The following is a 16,148-nucleotide window of genomic DNA, read 5'->3' as shown; positions in this document are numbered from 1 at the left end:
CTGATCCCTACGTGGGCGGGGCCGAGGCGGGGCGGGGCGGGGCCAACGAGCCCCGCCCCCTCCTTCCACCCCTGGTAAAACCGCGGCAGTGTCTGGCGCCCCCCATTCATAGTTCCGGAGCTGGCACGGGCGGGACCCGCGTGGTGAGTGGGGCGGGGCGGGACGGGACCCGCGTGGGGCCGCGTGGTGCGTGGGGCCGGTGCGGCGCTGCCCCGCCGCTGCTCTGCCCCCGCTCCGGCTGCCGGCGGCGATCTCGCAAGCGGGGCCCGCGGTTACATCAGCCGGGCCGGGGCGAGGTGCAGGCGGGGCGCGGCGGGGCGGGCGCGGGGGCCGCGGGACCCGGCCGTGGGGGGGGGGGGGGCGCAGGAGGCGAGGGGGGGGTCCCCGGTCCGGTCCGGTCCGGTCCGGTCCCGGAGCCAGGAGGCGCCGGGCGAGTCTCGGGGCCTGCGGGGCGGGGCGGGGACCGCGTGTGAGGTTCCTGGTTCCGGGCTAGCGAGCTGCGAGTTCGCCGGCGGCTCGCTGGGACCGAGACAGCTTCGCGCGGAAACTTCTCCGAAGGGCGGCGCGGAAATTCCCGCGCGAGGCTCCGCGCCGAGCAGCTGGTGCTGGGGAGGCTCCTGCCCGCGCTCATGTGGCGGTGCCGGATCCCTCCCTCCCTCCCTCCCTGCCGGGCACTTTCCTTCCTCCGGCGAGAGCGGGGCCGGCGCCCCGCGGCTCCCCGGGCGGGACACGTGCCTCGGGGTGCACCGCTCTGGGGGTGCAGCAGCACGGCTGGAAATCCGCCTCCTTTGACAAGCGGCCACGTAGAAAAGCGCCGGCAAAGTCCCTGCAAACTAACCTGTCCCACCGTGACTTGTGTGTGGTGCTCCGTGTCCCATACACGGAAATGCAGGTGCGAGGCTTATCGCCCAGTTGGTGCATTTGATAATTGTAGGGTAAAACGAGAGAGTAGCAGTGTGCTGGGACACTCTGATTTCCTACTCCGGCAGTTTCTAAGTGAGGTGTAATTTGGGGTACACAGGACAGAGCCCACTCCTGGAAGGGGCACGGCAGCCGGGGAAGGTTGAGAGCCTCGGTAGCGTCTCCCTCATCATAGAAAAAGAAGAGGCCAGGCATCAAATCCCTTGCACTGTCTTGACACCGACTGAGGCATGCGAGCCCTGCCGTGCCTGGATTCCCTCGCTGCCCCCAAGTCCCGCTCAGGCACCGGAGGGGTTGCCAGAGAGCATCACGAAGTCAAAAGGAGACAGAACTGACGTGGGCATTGGACTGGGGAGCTGTGCTCATTTATTGCTGTTACCAGGGAAAAACTAGACTCCTATGAAAATCCCTGATAGCAACAAGCATACAAGGATAGGGGCTTGTGGGGGCCTGGCTGCAACTGGGGACAAAGAGGCGAAACAGCTGGGTGTGGGCGAAGCTTGGCCGCCTTCCTCACCCTCCAGGATTGGCTCCTGGCTTTGTCCCCTGTGGCCGACATGCCTCTGCACAGAGTAGCAGTCGTAGCCTTTGGCACTGCGCTAAGCAGCCTGCTCCAGGCTGGCCCTTCCTGCCTGTCTGTTAGTCCACGAATCCCTGTGGAGCGTCACTCACTCCCTAACCTCTGCCTTGGGTTGAGCTCACAGTGGTGGTTGCGTTCAGAACCACACAGGCAGTTCTGTCAGGCGCTATGACAAGGTGGCACCTCAGGCAGTCATGGGTGTCGAGCAAACACTGAAAACTTCCGGGGGGTCTTAGGAGTCGGGACAGTGTCTGCCATGTCGGTTTCCCTCGGCTGACTTTCTGGCATTCCGGTACCAAACCTGCGTGGCAATGAGGACCAGGAATGCTCGTCTGGAGGAGAGCGGCTGGCGATGGTGCGTATGAGCACGGCTCTCGCTCCTGCCTGTTGCTGCCGGATCATGTGCTCGCTCGCTCCAGGCCGCCCCTTTCCGAATGCGACTGAGCTGTGCTGTGTAGGACGTCAGAGGAGACCGGCCGCTCCTGTTTGGTTTGGCTGTGGAACCTTGGGGGCATGGAGGCAGCAGGAGGCGCAAACTGGGCCATCTCCCTTCCTCCCCCCAAGGAAAGGAAATTGTTGGTTTTCTGTAGACAGGAACGAGACTTTGAAGGATCAGCTGAGACATGCTGAAGTGATCACACTGGATTTGTAGCCTTTTCAAATCGGCAACATTGCATGGGATGCTTCCAGTCTGTGCCACTGACCCCTTCGCAGGGCGGGGGAGCTGGGGCCATGGGAATTGCCACACACACCACAGCTGTTGTGTCAGTAACTACTTCAGAGCAGCTCCCTGCTAAGTACTCTTCACAGCTGAGCGCTTTGGGGCCAGTAGCTTGAGTAAGTTAAATTCTCGATCTCTAAAATATGCTTCCATCACTGCTGAGCTCTGTCTGGGTTCTGGTTTATCTGGAGGCTCGTTAGGAATGGCACAGTTCACAGGAGTGCCTCTCGCCTGCTTTGATTCTCTCCCCTCCTGCTGTTTGTCTCTGGCTCTTCAGAGCGTGGAGACAGTGGCTCACACCTGCTGTGCAGCACTTACTGCTCACTCATCAGCGCTGCCAAGGTTCACATCTTGCACTCCAATTTAGCATTGAAGCTACTGACTTGCCTGTCAAAACACACCTAGGCATACCCAGACCTCTGATGCTCTCCCAGCTGCTCTCTCCTCCAAATGCTGGCACCCTGAAGAACGGTGTATGCTTCTCTCCCCAGGGGGCTAGGCAGCGGAAAACTTTGGGTCCCAGTTGGCAGGCAGCTGTTTCTCATGGGGGGGTTTAATAGCTCTTTAAAGCCCACCTGTCTTTATTCAGACCGATGTTGCCCAGCTTTGGCAGACTAGCTAGAAACGTGTGTGCCGTGGCCAACTGAGTTTTGCTAGAGGAAGATTGTGTGTCCCTTGAAATGCTTCTGTTTACAGTGTTAGGCTGGAGTCTGCCGGGTATGTTTTGCATGTGCTTATAAAGCTTCCTATTAGAACACGCTAAGGCCTCCTAAGCCGCTTAGCCTTACTGTTGCAATGTTGTCATTGCCTAGTTCCTGTGGACAGCACGAGGGTGGAGAATGTTTTTCTGTGTGGTTTAATTCTACGTGGCTGTCGTGTTCCTCCCCTAAGCAGGTTCTACTTAGGGTGACCAGACAGCAAGTGTTAAAAATCGGGACGGGGTGGGGGGGTAATAGGAGCCTATATAAGAAAAAGCCCCAAATATCGGGACTGTCCCTATAAAATTAGGACATCTGGTCACCCTAGTTCTACTTGAGTCCTGTGCAGTACCTGGCAGATCTGTGCTGTCTTGATGACTGCAGCTGGTAGGCTCCACATGGCAACAGCCAATTTGTTTCTTGGGCAGTGAATTTTGGAAGGCTGGAGCTGAGGTTTGTTTCATGTCTGACTCAGGTGGCTGTTTGAGAAATGTGGATGGCAGCTCATGGAGGCTGAAAATAGATAAACCCAGAAGTTAATGTAAAATAATACAAACCAAGTGACTGGGTATTTAAATAGGGCTAATGCTTCCCATTTTGGTGGAGGCCAGGGCGACCAGATGTCCTGAGATTTGGGGCTTTTTCTTATTCAGGTGACTATTACCCCTCATCTGTCATGATTTTTCACACTTTCTATCTGGTCCCCCTAGTGGCAACTAACTGCTGGTGTGCCTGGGATTGCAGTCTGAACTGAACTTTGTTGCAGTTGCCGCTGCCACCCTTTTCTGTTCTATCCCACCTCAGCTTTACGCGTTAGTTCCTGATCTCTGGTGTCCTGCTGATCGCCTGGCTCGCTGAACGAGCTTCTGAATGGCTAAGGGCAAAGCTTTTCAACGGCCACGATGGAGTTGAGAATTCTTCCCTTGCAATGGCTCTGACTGTGGAGTTTTACTGCTATAGATCATATCTGCGTTCGCTACTGGACTAGGACGTGAAGTGTCCAGTTTTATCAATGGCCTATCAGTGTTTCTTTTGCGACGAATATAATACCTCCTGCTTCAGGGCTTCAGCCCATCTGTTAGGGATTGGGAGACTTTCGCGGAGAACAGGTTATACTGCATTTCCCTACGGCAGGGTTTCTTACACCTGCCTTCCTCTGAACTATCTGGTATTGGCGACTGGAAACAGGCTACTAGAGTAGATGGACCTGATCCCTCTGGCAGTTCCTATCTTTTGCAGTTTTCAGACTTCACCGTCCAAGCTGGAGTTCCCTGAAGCACGTAACCAGCTGTGCTTGGAGGTGCAGGAGCTCCCTACCTGGCACTGCTAGCCACATGTGTTGGACAACAAGGGGTAGATATGGGCCAGGCCTGAGGTTTGAGTTCAGCTGGGTTTGTTTGCCCCTGTAAGGTGGGTGGTGGTTAGAGTTTAAAATCTAGAAAAGCCTCTTCAGCTGCATGGCTCAGATGGTTGCAGTTGTTCATCACTTTCACAGCCATAGAATCACCGTTGGGTAGAGGCCAAACATGGACAGTTCAGCGCCAATAGCAATTGCGGCCAGAACTGGATCATGATAAAGCAGCTGGTTATAGTGGAAATGATTCTGGGATTCTAATTCTGGTGGTCGCGATCAGCAACGACTGTAATTCCTCATCAGCATTACTTAAACTGACAGGATCCCCAGCAATTTCCAAACTCTGTGTGTGCCCGCATATTCCAGCGATACCTCCCAAGAAGCAAGTGATCCTACACTCCGAGGGCTGCAATGCTCAGGTGGACGAACAAGCCTGTATGCCCTGGCATCTGGCTGTCCCCGAATCTTAGCAGGACAGCTCTCTTCGTACCCCTGGAGTTCTGTGGAGCGGAATTGGTATGATCTGGTTTGTGCTCTGTTAGAGCGAGCAATCGGTCATCCTGTGTGACAGCTGAGTTAAAGGCAACTGTGTCTGTTCTCCAAGGCAGAATGGCTAAAGAGTCATGGGAAGTTAGGTTTAAAAAAACCAAAGCAAGCTCTGAGTGTGCTGGTTCATTTAGGGATTAGGTGCAGCCACCCCTAAGGTGCAGTAACCATCTTCCGGCAGATTGTTGGTCCGTGCTGTAACTCTGGCTACATCTACACTACAGCACTGACCATGTAAGCACTTGTGGCGGGAGCTCTCCCAAGCCGCTGGGCGGGAGCTCTCCCAAGCCGCTGGGCGGGAGCTCTCCCAAGCCGCTGGGCGGGAGCTCTCCCGTCGGTTAAATAACTCTTGCCTCTGTGAGAGGCAGTGGCTATGTAGGAAGATCATACCAGTTCCTCTCCACAGAACTCCAGGGGTACGAAGAGAGCTGTCCTGCTAAGATTCGGGGACAGACAGATGCCAGGGCATTAACTCTGGCATGATGTTGAAAATGCCGTAAAGACACTGCAGAGTACTCCAAAAGTGAATTCAAAGTCCCTTTCTCAAGCTGGGTTCCATCAACGCTGTGGCTCTCCTGCCCCGTGTGACCCACCTCCATCCACAGGCATCTCCTGGGGCTTGGGGCCAGGCACTGAGATGGGGCATCAGTGAGCAGGGATTGCAGCAGATTGTGTGGATGTGCAGAGCTCTGCTGCCCTTCTGTGAGGATGCGTGATTATGAAGCCCTTGGAGATCCTTGGATGAAGGGCATGTTCTTACTCGAGGGTCCAGTATAAGGCCATGAGAAGTTTTCTAGACCTGCACCATATACTGTAGGGCCTTTTCCTGACCCTGACCCTATTCCCGGGCTCCATGCACCAGCTCTACTGGTGGTTGGCATCATCAGCATGGTGCTTGCTGGGAATCTCTGCAGTACTGACTGTGACTTAGTAGGAGAGGCTGGTCTGGGGTGCAGGTGCTGTGCTGAGATGGGCTGAGAGTCTGGTCAGGCACTGTGGAGATGAGCTTAGTGTTAATGCCAAGAGAAAAGTTGCCTCGTCCTAGTGACTCCGCCCAGTTTACCTGATTATCCGTTTAATTGGCAGAACATTCCGTTTTGTGACGGTCTCTGCCATTCACACCCACAGACTGTGGCATAATAAAAATATTCAAACAGTCACATTTGGGCCAGGGAGTGTCTAGGCTGCCAAGCGGAGTGGGAGTACACACCAGACAGCTAACCGGTCGTGCGACCTGCCTTTAGGTATTGATGGGTGTGGAGTGTTCGGTGCTTGCCTGGGGAGTCTCAGGTTTCCATAACAAACAGTTGCTGGGCTTGTCCTTCGCTTGTGCCTCCTACCACTGAAAAGCAAATAAACCAGAAGCTGGTTCAGGGGGCGTTGGGCTGCGGACAAGGCTGGTACACAACCCTTGGCCAGTGATGGTGGATAGGCATCAAGCAGGTTAATGGGTGATGGGTACCATGAAAGGAGGGCTGATGCTGATGGGTGTGGTGGACCAGTTAGCTCCCTGTGCTAGTGGGATCAGTTGACAGGCGTTAGTGGAGCCTGGGATGCAGCAGTGAAGTCACTCCAAAATTCCAGCTAGCCTAGCCTCCGGGTTTGCCGGAGCTCTACAGCAGGGACCGCTGGGTTGGCTGCATGCTGCTGGCTCCTGAGATCTCTGCAGTCTTGTCTTGCTGACACTGTTGCTACCTTTAATGTTCCTTGTGGTAATGGAGTGACCTTTTCTTTCAGGAGTTTTAAGTAGTCCAACACCTCCTGGGCGTGGATACAATGTGTGAAAAAACAATGACTGGCTTTGGCAAGAAGCTGATCCGCCGCCGAATTGTGGATCTCAGCGTGGAGGACACCCGGCTGGCCCGCTGCCTCTCCACCCTGGACCTTATCGCCTTGGGGGTTGGCAGCACGCTGGGGGCAGGCGTGTACGTGCTAGCTGGGGAAGTAGCCAAGGAAAAGGCTGGCCCCTCAATTGTTGTCTGTTTCCTGGTTGCTGCACTCTCCTCTGTGCTGGCTGGGCTTTGCTATGCGGAGTTTGGGGCCCGGGTTCCCAAAACCGGCTCTGCCTATCTCTACAGCTACGTCACAGTGGGAGAGATCTGGGCCTTCACAACTGGTTGGAACCTGATCCTGTCCTATGTGATAGGTACGAAATGGTGGAAAGAGGAGGACTGGGGCAGGCTGCCCCGAACACTCCAGTGGGTGGAGGGTAGGGGAGAACTTCCTGAGTTTGTTGATCACGGGGAGACATCACTGCTGGGATGGAGGGTCTGGCAGAGTCCTCCCGGGATGGGGGCTCTTGGAGGCCGTGCATGTAGTGGCTGTGCTTATTAGACATCTGGAGCACAGGGGTCTAGGGGACAGAGTTCAGGGTTCACCTGCCAGGCCAGACAGTGCTGGGAGCCCCTCTCTGGTGACCCCAGCCTAGGCAGTGCCTGGTGTTGCCTAGGCTCAAAGAGCGGTGCAATGAGCCAAAGGCTTAGGGGTGGTGCAGTGAGGAATGGGGATCCCAGAGGGGGCCCCACAAGTTCTTCCCTTCAGGCACAGCAGTGCCGTGGTGACGGTGCTAGAGGGCTCTCGTGACAAAGGCGTGTATCCTCCCAGTGCTCGGTGGCAGAGCTGGGCTCCCTGTGCTGGGAGCGGGGAGGTCTCCACAGCTCTGCCATGTACTTGGGAGGAGGTGGGGGGGTGGAGGCTTCTCTGGTTAACGTGCAACTTTGCTCTTGGTTGCTAGGGACGGCGAGTGTCGCCCGAGCCTGGAGTTCTTCCTTTGACAATATCATTGGCAACCACATCTCAGTCTTCCTTAGAAGCAGCACCTCCCTTCATGTGCCAGGCGTGCTAGCAGAGTACCCGGATTTCTTCGCGCTGCTCCTGGTCCTGCTGCTCACAGGTGAGAGGTGCAGAGCTCTGTAAAGCTACGTGAGCTTTGTGGCATGGGCGGGCGAGTTGGGGAAGGGCATGGCCCAGGGGCATTGATTGTGGGGAGGGCGTGGCTGGTGTTGCCCCTCCTATCCCCTCTTGTGTTCCTTCCCCAGGTTTGCTGGCATTTGGCGTGAGCGAATCTGCCTTAGTGAATAAAATCTTCACTGCAGTGAACCTGCTGGTTCTCTGCTTTGTCATCATCTCTGGCTTTGTGAAAGGAAGCGTCAAGAACTGGCAGCTGTCTGAAGAAGACTATTACAACCACTCAGCCGTGGCCACCAGCCAGGACGTTAGGTAGGGGGAACGTCCCACGCCCCAAACTCTGCCCTCTAGCGGGAGCCCAGCCCAGCTTTTTGCCCACAGTTGGTACCTACCTAGGGAGCTGTGCTGCCCATGCCAGTTCTGGCTGCTGCTTGGTGCCCCCTTGCTAGCTGGGCTCTGAAGGGCTGTGCCTACCCTGGAGTGTGCCATGCAGCTTCCCCTGCAGTTGACGGTTGCACTGTCTGGTTTGTGGCTGTCGCAGGCTGTTAAGCTGCATATTGATGGTGACTGTAGACACCTGCTCCCATGGCAGGGATGCTTTACACAGGATACGGAGTCTGAAACCTGCCTGTGGCATTTGCTCAGGGGCTTTTCAGCTCTGTCTCCAGCAGGCAGAGGAGGTAGATGTTAACTCAGACTCCTCCAAAACTGACCAGACTTTCCTCTCTCAGCATTGGCTCCCTGGGATCAGGGGGTTTCGTTCCTTTTGGATTTCAAGGGATCCTCGCTGGAGCTGCAACGTGCTTCTACGCCTTTGTGGGATTTGACTGTATCGCTACAACAGGTAAAGCAGCTGCTTATGCAGTGTCGTTTGGGATGGGGTATTTCTCGGCATTCTCCCCGTGAGTCGCTGTCTTGCATGCAGTGATCTCTGGTTGCAAAATTTCCAAATCGGTTCGGGCTGTGGGCAGGCAGTTGGAAGCTGCGCTTGCCAAGCCAAGGAACCAGCTCGCCGAGATCCCTGCATGGCCCAGGGCGGGGTGTTGAGTGCTGCCAAGAGCAGAGACTTCACTTCCTGATCTGGGAAATGCTCAGATTTATGAGCCTTTCTGCAAACATGGGGACTTTGGGTACAATGAGATTTCACCAGCCTGCGCAGAGGAAACTGGTTTTTATTAAATGGTGCAGTCTGCTTACAACAAAATACCCAGCAGGCAGAGGGAGTCTTTTCCCTGAGGTATCTGCTGCTTTCTGGTGCAGAGCCTGGAATCTGCTCTCCCCACCATGCGTGCGAGCTCCTGAGAATGCTACTAGGAGTCGCACGCCCATGGAGGCGAGCGTATGAACTGGGGCTGGGATGCCTGCTGTTGACATCCCAGCCCATAGTAACTTACTCTGTTCATTGAGAATGTGCCCTTTGCCCCGAGGAGCCTCCGCTTCCTCCTGTCACTGCCATGAAATGCTGTGAGCAGGCTTCCGAGTGAGCTTCGCTGCGTGGCCCCGAGCCGGCAGGATCTAAGTGCACCCTCGCCATGTCTGCGCCCAACAGAACCGAGATCGCGGCAGGTGTCGCAGGAGCAGAGTGTTCTCCTGCCCTGTTGTGCCCCATTCACCCCTTTTTGAGCACTCTGCAGCATTGTCTGGCCTGGCAGATGGGGCTTGAAAAATGTCCTTGACGCCCACTAGTCAGAGCGCTAACCTACTAGCTGGAGAGTGGAGGCTCCACAGTGACCTTCCTGGGCAGTCGCCTGTTGATCAGCCCTGCCCTGCCCTGCCCTGACTGGTTCTGCTGTGAGAAGGGGAGAGGGCTGAGATTTCTACTGGGATGTTGTGCCTTTGGCCTGCTTGGATGTTCCCTCTTCCCTGTTGGCTTGTGGCTAGTACTGCATTTCGTTTTAGGGGCCTGCCCCATGCAATAACCCCTGTGCCTGCCTCTGCCGCTGCTTCCCCCAGTCACAGCAGCTCTATGAAATCCGCCTGATTATCGGCAGTTTTCCTGTGGTCCCAGGTTCTGGAACTGACCAGTCTTGCTGATTTCACTCTGTTTAGCCAAGCCAAATGGAGGCACTGGAGTTGTATGTAGGCTCAGGCAGACAGCACTACACTGGGTCACATTGGGGAAGCTCTCCAGCGTCCTGAGTTTCAAAAGCAAAGCTAAACTTCTTTAGAAGCTGACTTCCGACAGCGACGCTCTCCACTCGTCTGCAGCAATGGGGTTCCTGAGGTCCCCTTATCACATTCCGGTGGCACAGCACTTGCGGATGTGTCGGGGAGGGAAGATGCTAGTGCTCCAGGTCTCATCTCTGTTCCTCTTTCAGGGGAGGAGGCCAAGAATCCTCAGCGTTCTATCCCCATCGGCATCATTGTGTCTCTCCTGATCTGTTTTGTGGCATATTTTGGTGTTTCTGCTGCCCTGACCCTCATGGTGCCCTACTACCTGCTGAACAAGGACAGTCCCCTGCCTGAGGCCTTCAAAGACGTGGGCTGGGAGCCTGCCCGTTATGTTGTAGCCGTCGGATCTCTCTGTGCACTCTCAACCAGGTAAGGAACTCGGGACTTGTCCAGCACCCTACGCCAGTCACTGCTTCCCCCGAATCTTGTTCTGGCTCTGGAAATGATGGAGGTGGTGTCTGGCTAACGGTGATTAAGTGCGGGGGGCTAGATGGCCGGGGGGAGAGGTTCATTTCCTTCCACAACATGGCAGTAATTGTTTTCATCTCTACTAGACCAATTGTATAGACGACAGTCAAAAGATTTACTGGTATGCTAGTGTATGTGGGTGAAAAGCAAACCCTTGTCCAGCCTCGGACAGGAACGTTCCCTCCCAGACAGCTCACCCTTGTGTGCCCAGTACCCCCCCCCACAGTGCACTACACGCCCATGCCCTCGTTGAGGGGCCAAGCACCCCAGGAACCTCGTGAGCCCCAATATCCCCTAACCTGTCACAAGTGACATGGGAAGACACCAGAGACAAGCACTTGGTGCCATTTGCACTGACTCCATGCAGCCAGTGGCCAGAAGAATGAGAAACTTGCAGCAACAGAATTCAAGCGATGGAAAGCAGGGGCCTTTGTCTAACCTCTGTGTATTTGCTCCGAGAGATCCCAGCACCAGGCCCACCAGAAATGCATAATTTGTGCCTCTTCAGCTTCAGATGCTAGCAAATGAGAATCGCTGGGTGTGAGTCACTTGTTTATCTGAATAGTATTGAAGCCCCAAAAAACGTTGTCTGCTACCACGGCACATGGATGTAAACCAGGGTCCATGCAATGCAGGCTGTTTCTTGTGGTGGGTGGTACTTGTCAGCCCATCTGCTCTTCAGGAAAAGCCCCAAGGAACTCCCTCCTGTGGCCAGTTCCTCATACACCCCTCTTCATTGGAGGCATTGTTTTAAGTAGTTGTCATGGTTCTGATGTGCTGAGAGCTGTGCTTAGAAGTTCCATTCACATGGGTCATGGTAAGCGCTTGTTCTCATCAGTGCAACAAAATAAACTGAAACAAAAGTGCTAAGTTGTGACCCTCCTGGCTCTGGCTTCTGGGCTCTTCCTGCTCAGTGTCACATCTGTGTGGCTCTGGTTAACTGGCCTTGTCTACACGCACGAACTGTCCTGGCTGAGCTGGGTTGGCTTGGGAACAGATTTCGTTTGATTGTGCGACCCCTTGTGGGGAAGCGCCTGCTGTGCTTTGAGCGCCAGGTGTCGATCTGGCTTCGTTCAGTGAGGAATCTAGTGGGGAGTATGAGACCACAGAACCCAGCCCACCACTGACTGTCAAACGTGCTGGGAGTGACCCTTCCTGGGGGAGATGTCTGTGGCTGCCACTGCTGTGAGAATGTTATCGCCGGCCCTCAGCGGGGCATCCACAACGTTTCTCCACTGAATTTACGCCAACTCCAAGAGTCAGATCAGAATGTACCAGCCCTGATCTAAAGGGTCCAGACAAGGGATGGAGGGTCCTTCTGTGCTGATCTCACTACTCCTGGCTTTTGAAAAGACCACAGGGACCAGCTAGTGACTGGGATGGTGGCGAGAGGTCTGGATCGAGGCGGCGAATACTGAATGTTTTGGTGTAATCTTTCTCCACTGCAGTTTGTTGGGCTCCATGTTCCCCATGCCCCGGGTGATCTATGCCATGGCAGAGGACGGGCTGCTTTTCAAGTTCCTCTCCAGAGTGCACACACGGACAAAGACTCCCCTGGTGGCCACCATTGTGTCTGGCATTGTTGCTGGTAAGCAGACGCTTGCTCCTGCCTTGTGTTTTGCCGCTCACGTGGCCTGGCTGAGAGCGAGCCCAGGGCTTGTGCTCATCCCGTGCCTGTTGTATTGCAGCTCTGATGGCGCTTGTGTTTGAGCTGAAGGACCTGGTGGACCTCATGTCGATCGGCACTCTGCTGGCGTACTCTCTGGTTTCTGTTTGTGTGCTGATTCTCAGGTGGGTGTCTGCCTACAGCCTGCCCCTTTGAGCGTTAGCTGCCTTCTGAACAGGGCCGCTTGGTTCATGTGCTGGAGACCATACGCTGCAGCCAGAGCTTCCTGCCCCCAAAGCCCCCTGCCCAGGAAAGCCATGTCTTGCCCGTTGGAGAGCAGCTGCCCTGGGGAGCCAGCAGCTATCTCCATGGGGGTGTATGGCAGGAGCTGGTGCTAGGCTGGGCCTGGGCCTAGCCAGGCTGAGGAGCCTGGCCCTGAGCTGGGCCTCGGAGGGAGCTTGTGTGGAAGCGGTCCTTCCTTCCACCATTTGGACGCTCAGTGTGTGTTTGAGATCAGAGCAGGGTCCGGGTATTTCATGCTCTAGAAGCTCCACAAGGAGGGGCAGGGGAACCTTGGCTGCCATCACAGGCCACTTGGCAGCCTGGGAACGTAGCTCTCCTGCGCTGTCGCTCTCTAAAGACTCCTCGCTCTGGACTTCACAGAGCGGAGCCTGAGCAGTCACCAGGCTGCCGGGGCGCTGGAACAATGTGTATCGTGGGGGTGCTGAGAGCCATTGACCCAAACTGCAAATCCTGGATATGATGGAACCACTTCAAGCCAGGGGATGCGCAGCACCTCCACACCCCTAGTTCCAGCACCTGTGCCAGGCTGGCCCAGCCCCAAGCCTTGTGAAAGCCTCCCCCAATCGGTGGTAATGGTAAATCACGTCCAGAAGCATTTGAACACTGGTGTGTGTGGACCCGGACATAGCGAGCCCGATGAAGGCGCCAGGCTGCATTGGGCCAGTTGGTTACCGTTGGCAGCGGACTTGGCTCCAGCCTGCACTTTAAAGTCTTGCCCTGGATGCAGCTTTGTGCTGGGAGCCCTCAAATCTAATGCCCTGGCAGGGAAGCACCTGACTCTGTGCTACTGCTCTGGCGGCAGCTTGGGCAGCTGTTGAGTCACCATTGACTGGGGGTTTGGTTCAGGTATCAGCGGGATCAGCTGAGCTCTCCAAAGGGCCTGGAGATGGTGGAGCTGAATGGAAACGAGGAGGAGAAAGTGATCATGAACCCCATAGTCTGTGACTCCCCGGCTGCACTGGAGAAGCTCACGTGGGGGAGCCTCTTCAACCCCCCCAGCAAAACTCCAACCAGCTTGTCAGGGAAAATTGTCTACATCAGCACCGCGGCCGTCGGTAAGTGCGCCAGGAAGTGCCTGACCTCAGCTGGGTAGGCGCACAGGAAGTGAAACGCAGCGATTGCTTTAATTGGGTCTCGAACAGAGTCCAGGCCTGCAATGTGTGCGAAGGCAGGAAATGAGCAGGGTTGTTGCCAAAGCCATACAGGAGCATCCGGCGTCATGCACATGCCCTGGCTTTCCAGTGTGCCCCCGGAGCTCAGCACAGGGTGAGCACACAGCCACTGCGCATGTCTGCAGAACTCCGGGGGTGACACTGCCGTAATGTGATGGGGGCCTGCTAAGTTCATGGGTGGGGTACAGTGACTGGGCTCGGGGGCAGCTAGCCTGGAGTGCTGATTGGAATGGTGGTGTCTGGGTAAAACTCAGGCAGAACTGCTCGGCAGAGCTGTCACCGTGGAGCTGGGGTGTCTGGGTTAGGCTGGGACTGCTCAGGCATGTCCTATGTGGAGCACATGGGGCAAGGATTGGAGAGCTGAGAACCCCTGCAGGTCTCCCCTGGACTGCCAGGAACTAATGGGAAGCACTAAAGATTCAGTGCACCTGGGTGTGCTGTGTGGCCCCCTTAATGAGGGCGTGTCACTAACTCGGTTGCCGGACTAGGGAAGCTGCCCCTCAGCGCTCCCGTCTAAGCAGGAATCTCCTGTAGGAGTAGCACAAATACCTGACTCCACATCCCCATCTACGAAACGGGGAGATGGGACAGTGTTTGCAGAGTGCTATGCAAGTGCTTATTGGTTACCCCAGGGCTTCGGGGTGCATTTATTTGGAAGGGAACTGGCTCCAGTCACGTGGAGCTGGGCAAGAGAAGAGTCCAGGCTCTTCAGCCGGTCTCTGGGGATCTGCAGGCGGCCTAGAGAATAAAGCCTGGCTGGCGGCTGTGACCACGCCGGTGCCTGCTGCCTGTGGCTGGGATCAGAGCAGGGAGTGAGGCAGTAGCCGTTTTGCTTGGGCAGCACAACATGGTCTCTCCTTTCTTGCAGCTCTGTGCATCACCATCCTGTGCCTGGTCCTGGCCCAGAGGATGGACTCCCTGTTGGAGGGCAGTGTGTTCTGGATCGTAGTCTGCATGGTGGTCCTGGTGCTTATTCTGCTCTGCACCATCGTTGTCTGGAGACAGCCGCAGAGCAACGCCCGGCTGACTTTCAAAGTAAGAGGAACAGCCGGGAGCTGGGTTCCCTCCCAGGAGGTATTCCTACCACTGCCGCTTCCATGGCAACCTCTGCTGGGGACAGCGGGATTTGCTGCCGGCTGCTTGGCCGTGGGTGCAGCCAGGGCCATCCGGCCAGGACACAGCCTGTCAGAGCTGCCCGGGGTCCCTGAGATTTTGCTGCCAGATAATTGGGCAAAAAAATGAATGTTCCCAGCGTGTCTCAGTCCCCAGGTTGTGACAGACTCTGGGTGGCCTCTCCTTGGCTGGGAGCACGGGGAGGGCAGCCTTTGCCTGCTGTGCTCCTCTCCTCAGCCTCTCTCGTCTCACAGGTGCCTTTCCTGCCGCTGCTGCCGCTCTTCAGCATCTTCGTTAACATTTACCTCATGATGCAGATGAGTGCTGGAACCTGGGCCCGGTTTGCTGTCTGGATGGTCATAGGTAAGCGAACACAACGCTCCGGGCATCGTGTCCTGGCCCTGAGGCAGGGACTCGCACTCGTCACCTCCCCTCCCCGTGACAAGCCCCATAAGGGGGACCTTACAAGGGCTGGACTCCCCAGTATTCACCTGGTGATGGGCTTGGGCCTGGCAGAGGAGCTCTGGACCCGGAGCGGGTGGGGAGGCTGCTCCATCCCTGCCTGACAGGGGCTCAGTTGCCCTGTTCCACCCTGATTTTTATGCCTCGCTGTGGAGACGTCTAGAAGCAGCAGGGTGCGGCAGTGTCCTGCCACTGCGTGAGAGATGCTGAGAGCTGAGCCCTCTGGAGTCAACAGCTGGCAACAGGTGACGTTAATCTGCCCACTGTGGCTGCTCTTGGTCTAGAGCCCACCAGAAGTGGTGTTTGGGCCCTGCCTGCAGCTCACTAGAGCACTAGGACAGGCCCGTTCCTCCTGGGGGAGAGGGAGGCAGTGCTGGGGGGAGGAAGCGAGAGGCCCATTAGCCTGTCTGGGCTCTGGGGAGGGTGTGCCAGGGCTGGGTGGCAAGTTTCTACAGCTCTTGGGCTGCTTGGGGACTGATTCCAGTGCTGAAATTCTCTTGCAGGTTTTGCCATCTACTTTGGCTACGGAATTCGGAACAGCATAGAAGGGAAGAAATCCCATTCCACAGCAGGCAAGTCTGAGCACTTCTCTGGGATAGACCTCCGCCCTGAAGCTGCTACAGTCTGAGATGGAGGATGTTCAGCGCAGTCTCATCTGCATCCTGGACTCCCTGAAGGCCCTTGTCCTCCTGGCCCCTCCTTTCTATGGAGCAGAATGGCAATCTGAGCAAGACTGTGAAGCCCTAGTCAGACGGATTCTGAAAATGAGGTCATGTGGCAAAGCCCAGTTAGGTCCCCTGATGAACTGGATGTTAAAATCCCAAACCAACCTGAGGATAGGGACGGGGCCAGTCGTCTGCCAACCTCCTTCCCCTGGATGGATGTTGTTACCTTTGACGCTGTTGTGTCAGGAATGCTGCTTTCTTTGGCTGATAGGAGGCCCCCATGTAAATAGTGCAGCTATATTTATTCTGTCCGGCCATGTGGCTGGGGGCTGCCTTTCTCGTCTGTCTGTCTGTGTAAATAGAGTCCTGTGTTCCATGGTTCTTAACACGTTCTTTGTGTAGAATCTGTTTTAAACGTTGGCTTTTGTACTATTAAACTCCAGGGTTTTTTAAATATTCA

The 16,148-nt window shown here is 55.9% G+C and overlaps 1 protein-coding gene across 1 annotated transcript; it reads left to right on the top strand.

The window, feature by feature from the left end:
• SLC7A3 (solute carrier family 7 member 3) lies at window positions 1-16,148 on the top strand. Its single transcript, XM_065557397.1, has 12 exons — window positions 1-143; window positions 6,558-6,966; window positions 7,555-7,713; window positions 7,859-8,039; window positions 8,459-8,571; window positions 10,046-10,268; window positions 11,816-11,955; window positions 12,056-12,158; window positions 13,123-13,331; window positions 14,317-14,483; window positions 14,816-14,924; window positions 15,527-16,148. Exons 2-12 carry the CDS (start codon window positions 6,597-6,599, stop codon window positions 15,649-15,651), a joined length of 1,899 nt encoding a protein of 632 aa, XP_065413469.1. The 5' UTR covers window positions 1-143; window positions 6,558-6,596; the 3' UTR covers window positions 15,652-16,148.

Source organism: Chrysemys picta, chromosome 9 (assembly GCF_011386835.1).
Source record: "Chrysemys picta bellii isolate R12L10 chromosome 9, ASM1138683v2, whole genome shotgun sequence".
Lineage (NCBI taxonomy): Eukaryota > Metazoa > Chordata > Testudines > Emydidae > Chrysemys > Chrysemys picta.
This window is presented reverse-complemented; position numbering and strand designations above follow the sequence as displayed.

Bases quoted from the DNA above. Each gene is read 5' to 3' on its own strand.
- SLC7A3 (XM_065557397.1), top strand. From the start codon at position 6,597: ATGTGTGAAAAAACAATGACTGGCTTTGGCAAGAAGCTGATCCGCCGC. The intron at 7,714-7,858 runs GTGAGAGGTGCA...TTCCTTCCCCAG, and splicing joins CCTGGTCCTGCTGCTCACAG to GTTTGCTGGCATTTGGCGTG. The intron at 14,925-15,526 runs GTAAGCGAACAC...ATTCTCTTGCAG, and splicing joins TGCTGTCTGGATGGTCATAG to GTTTTGCCATCTACTTTGGC.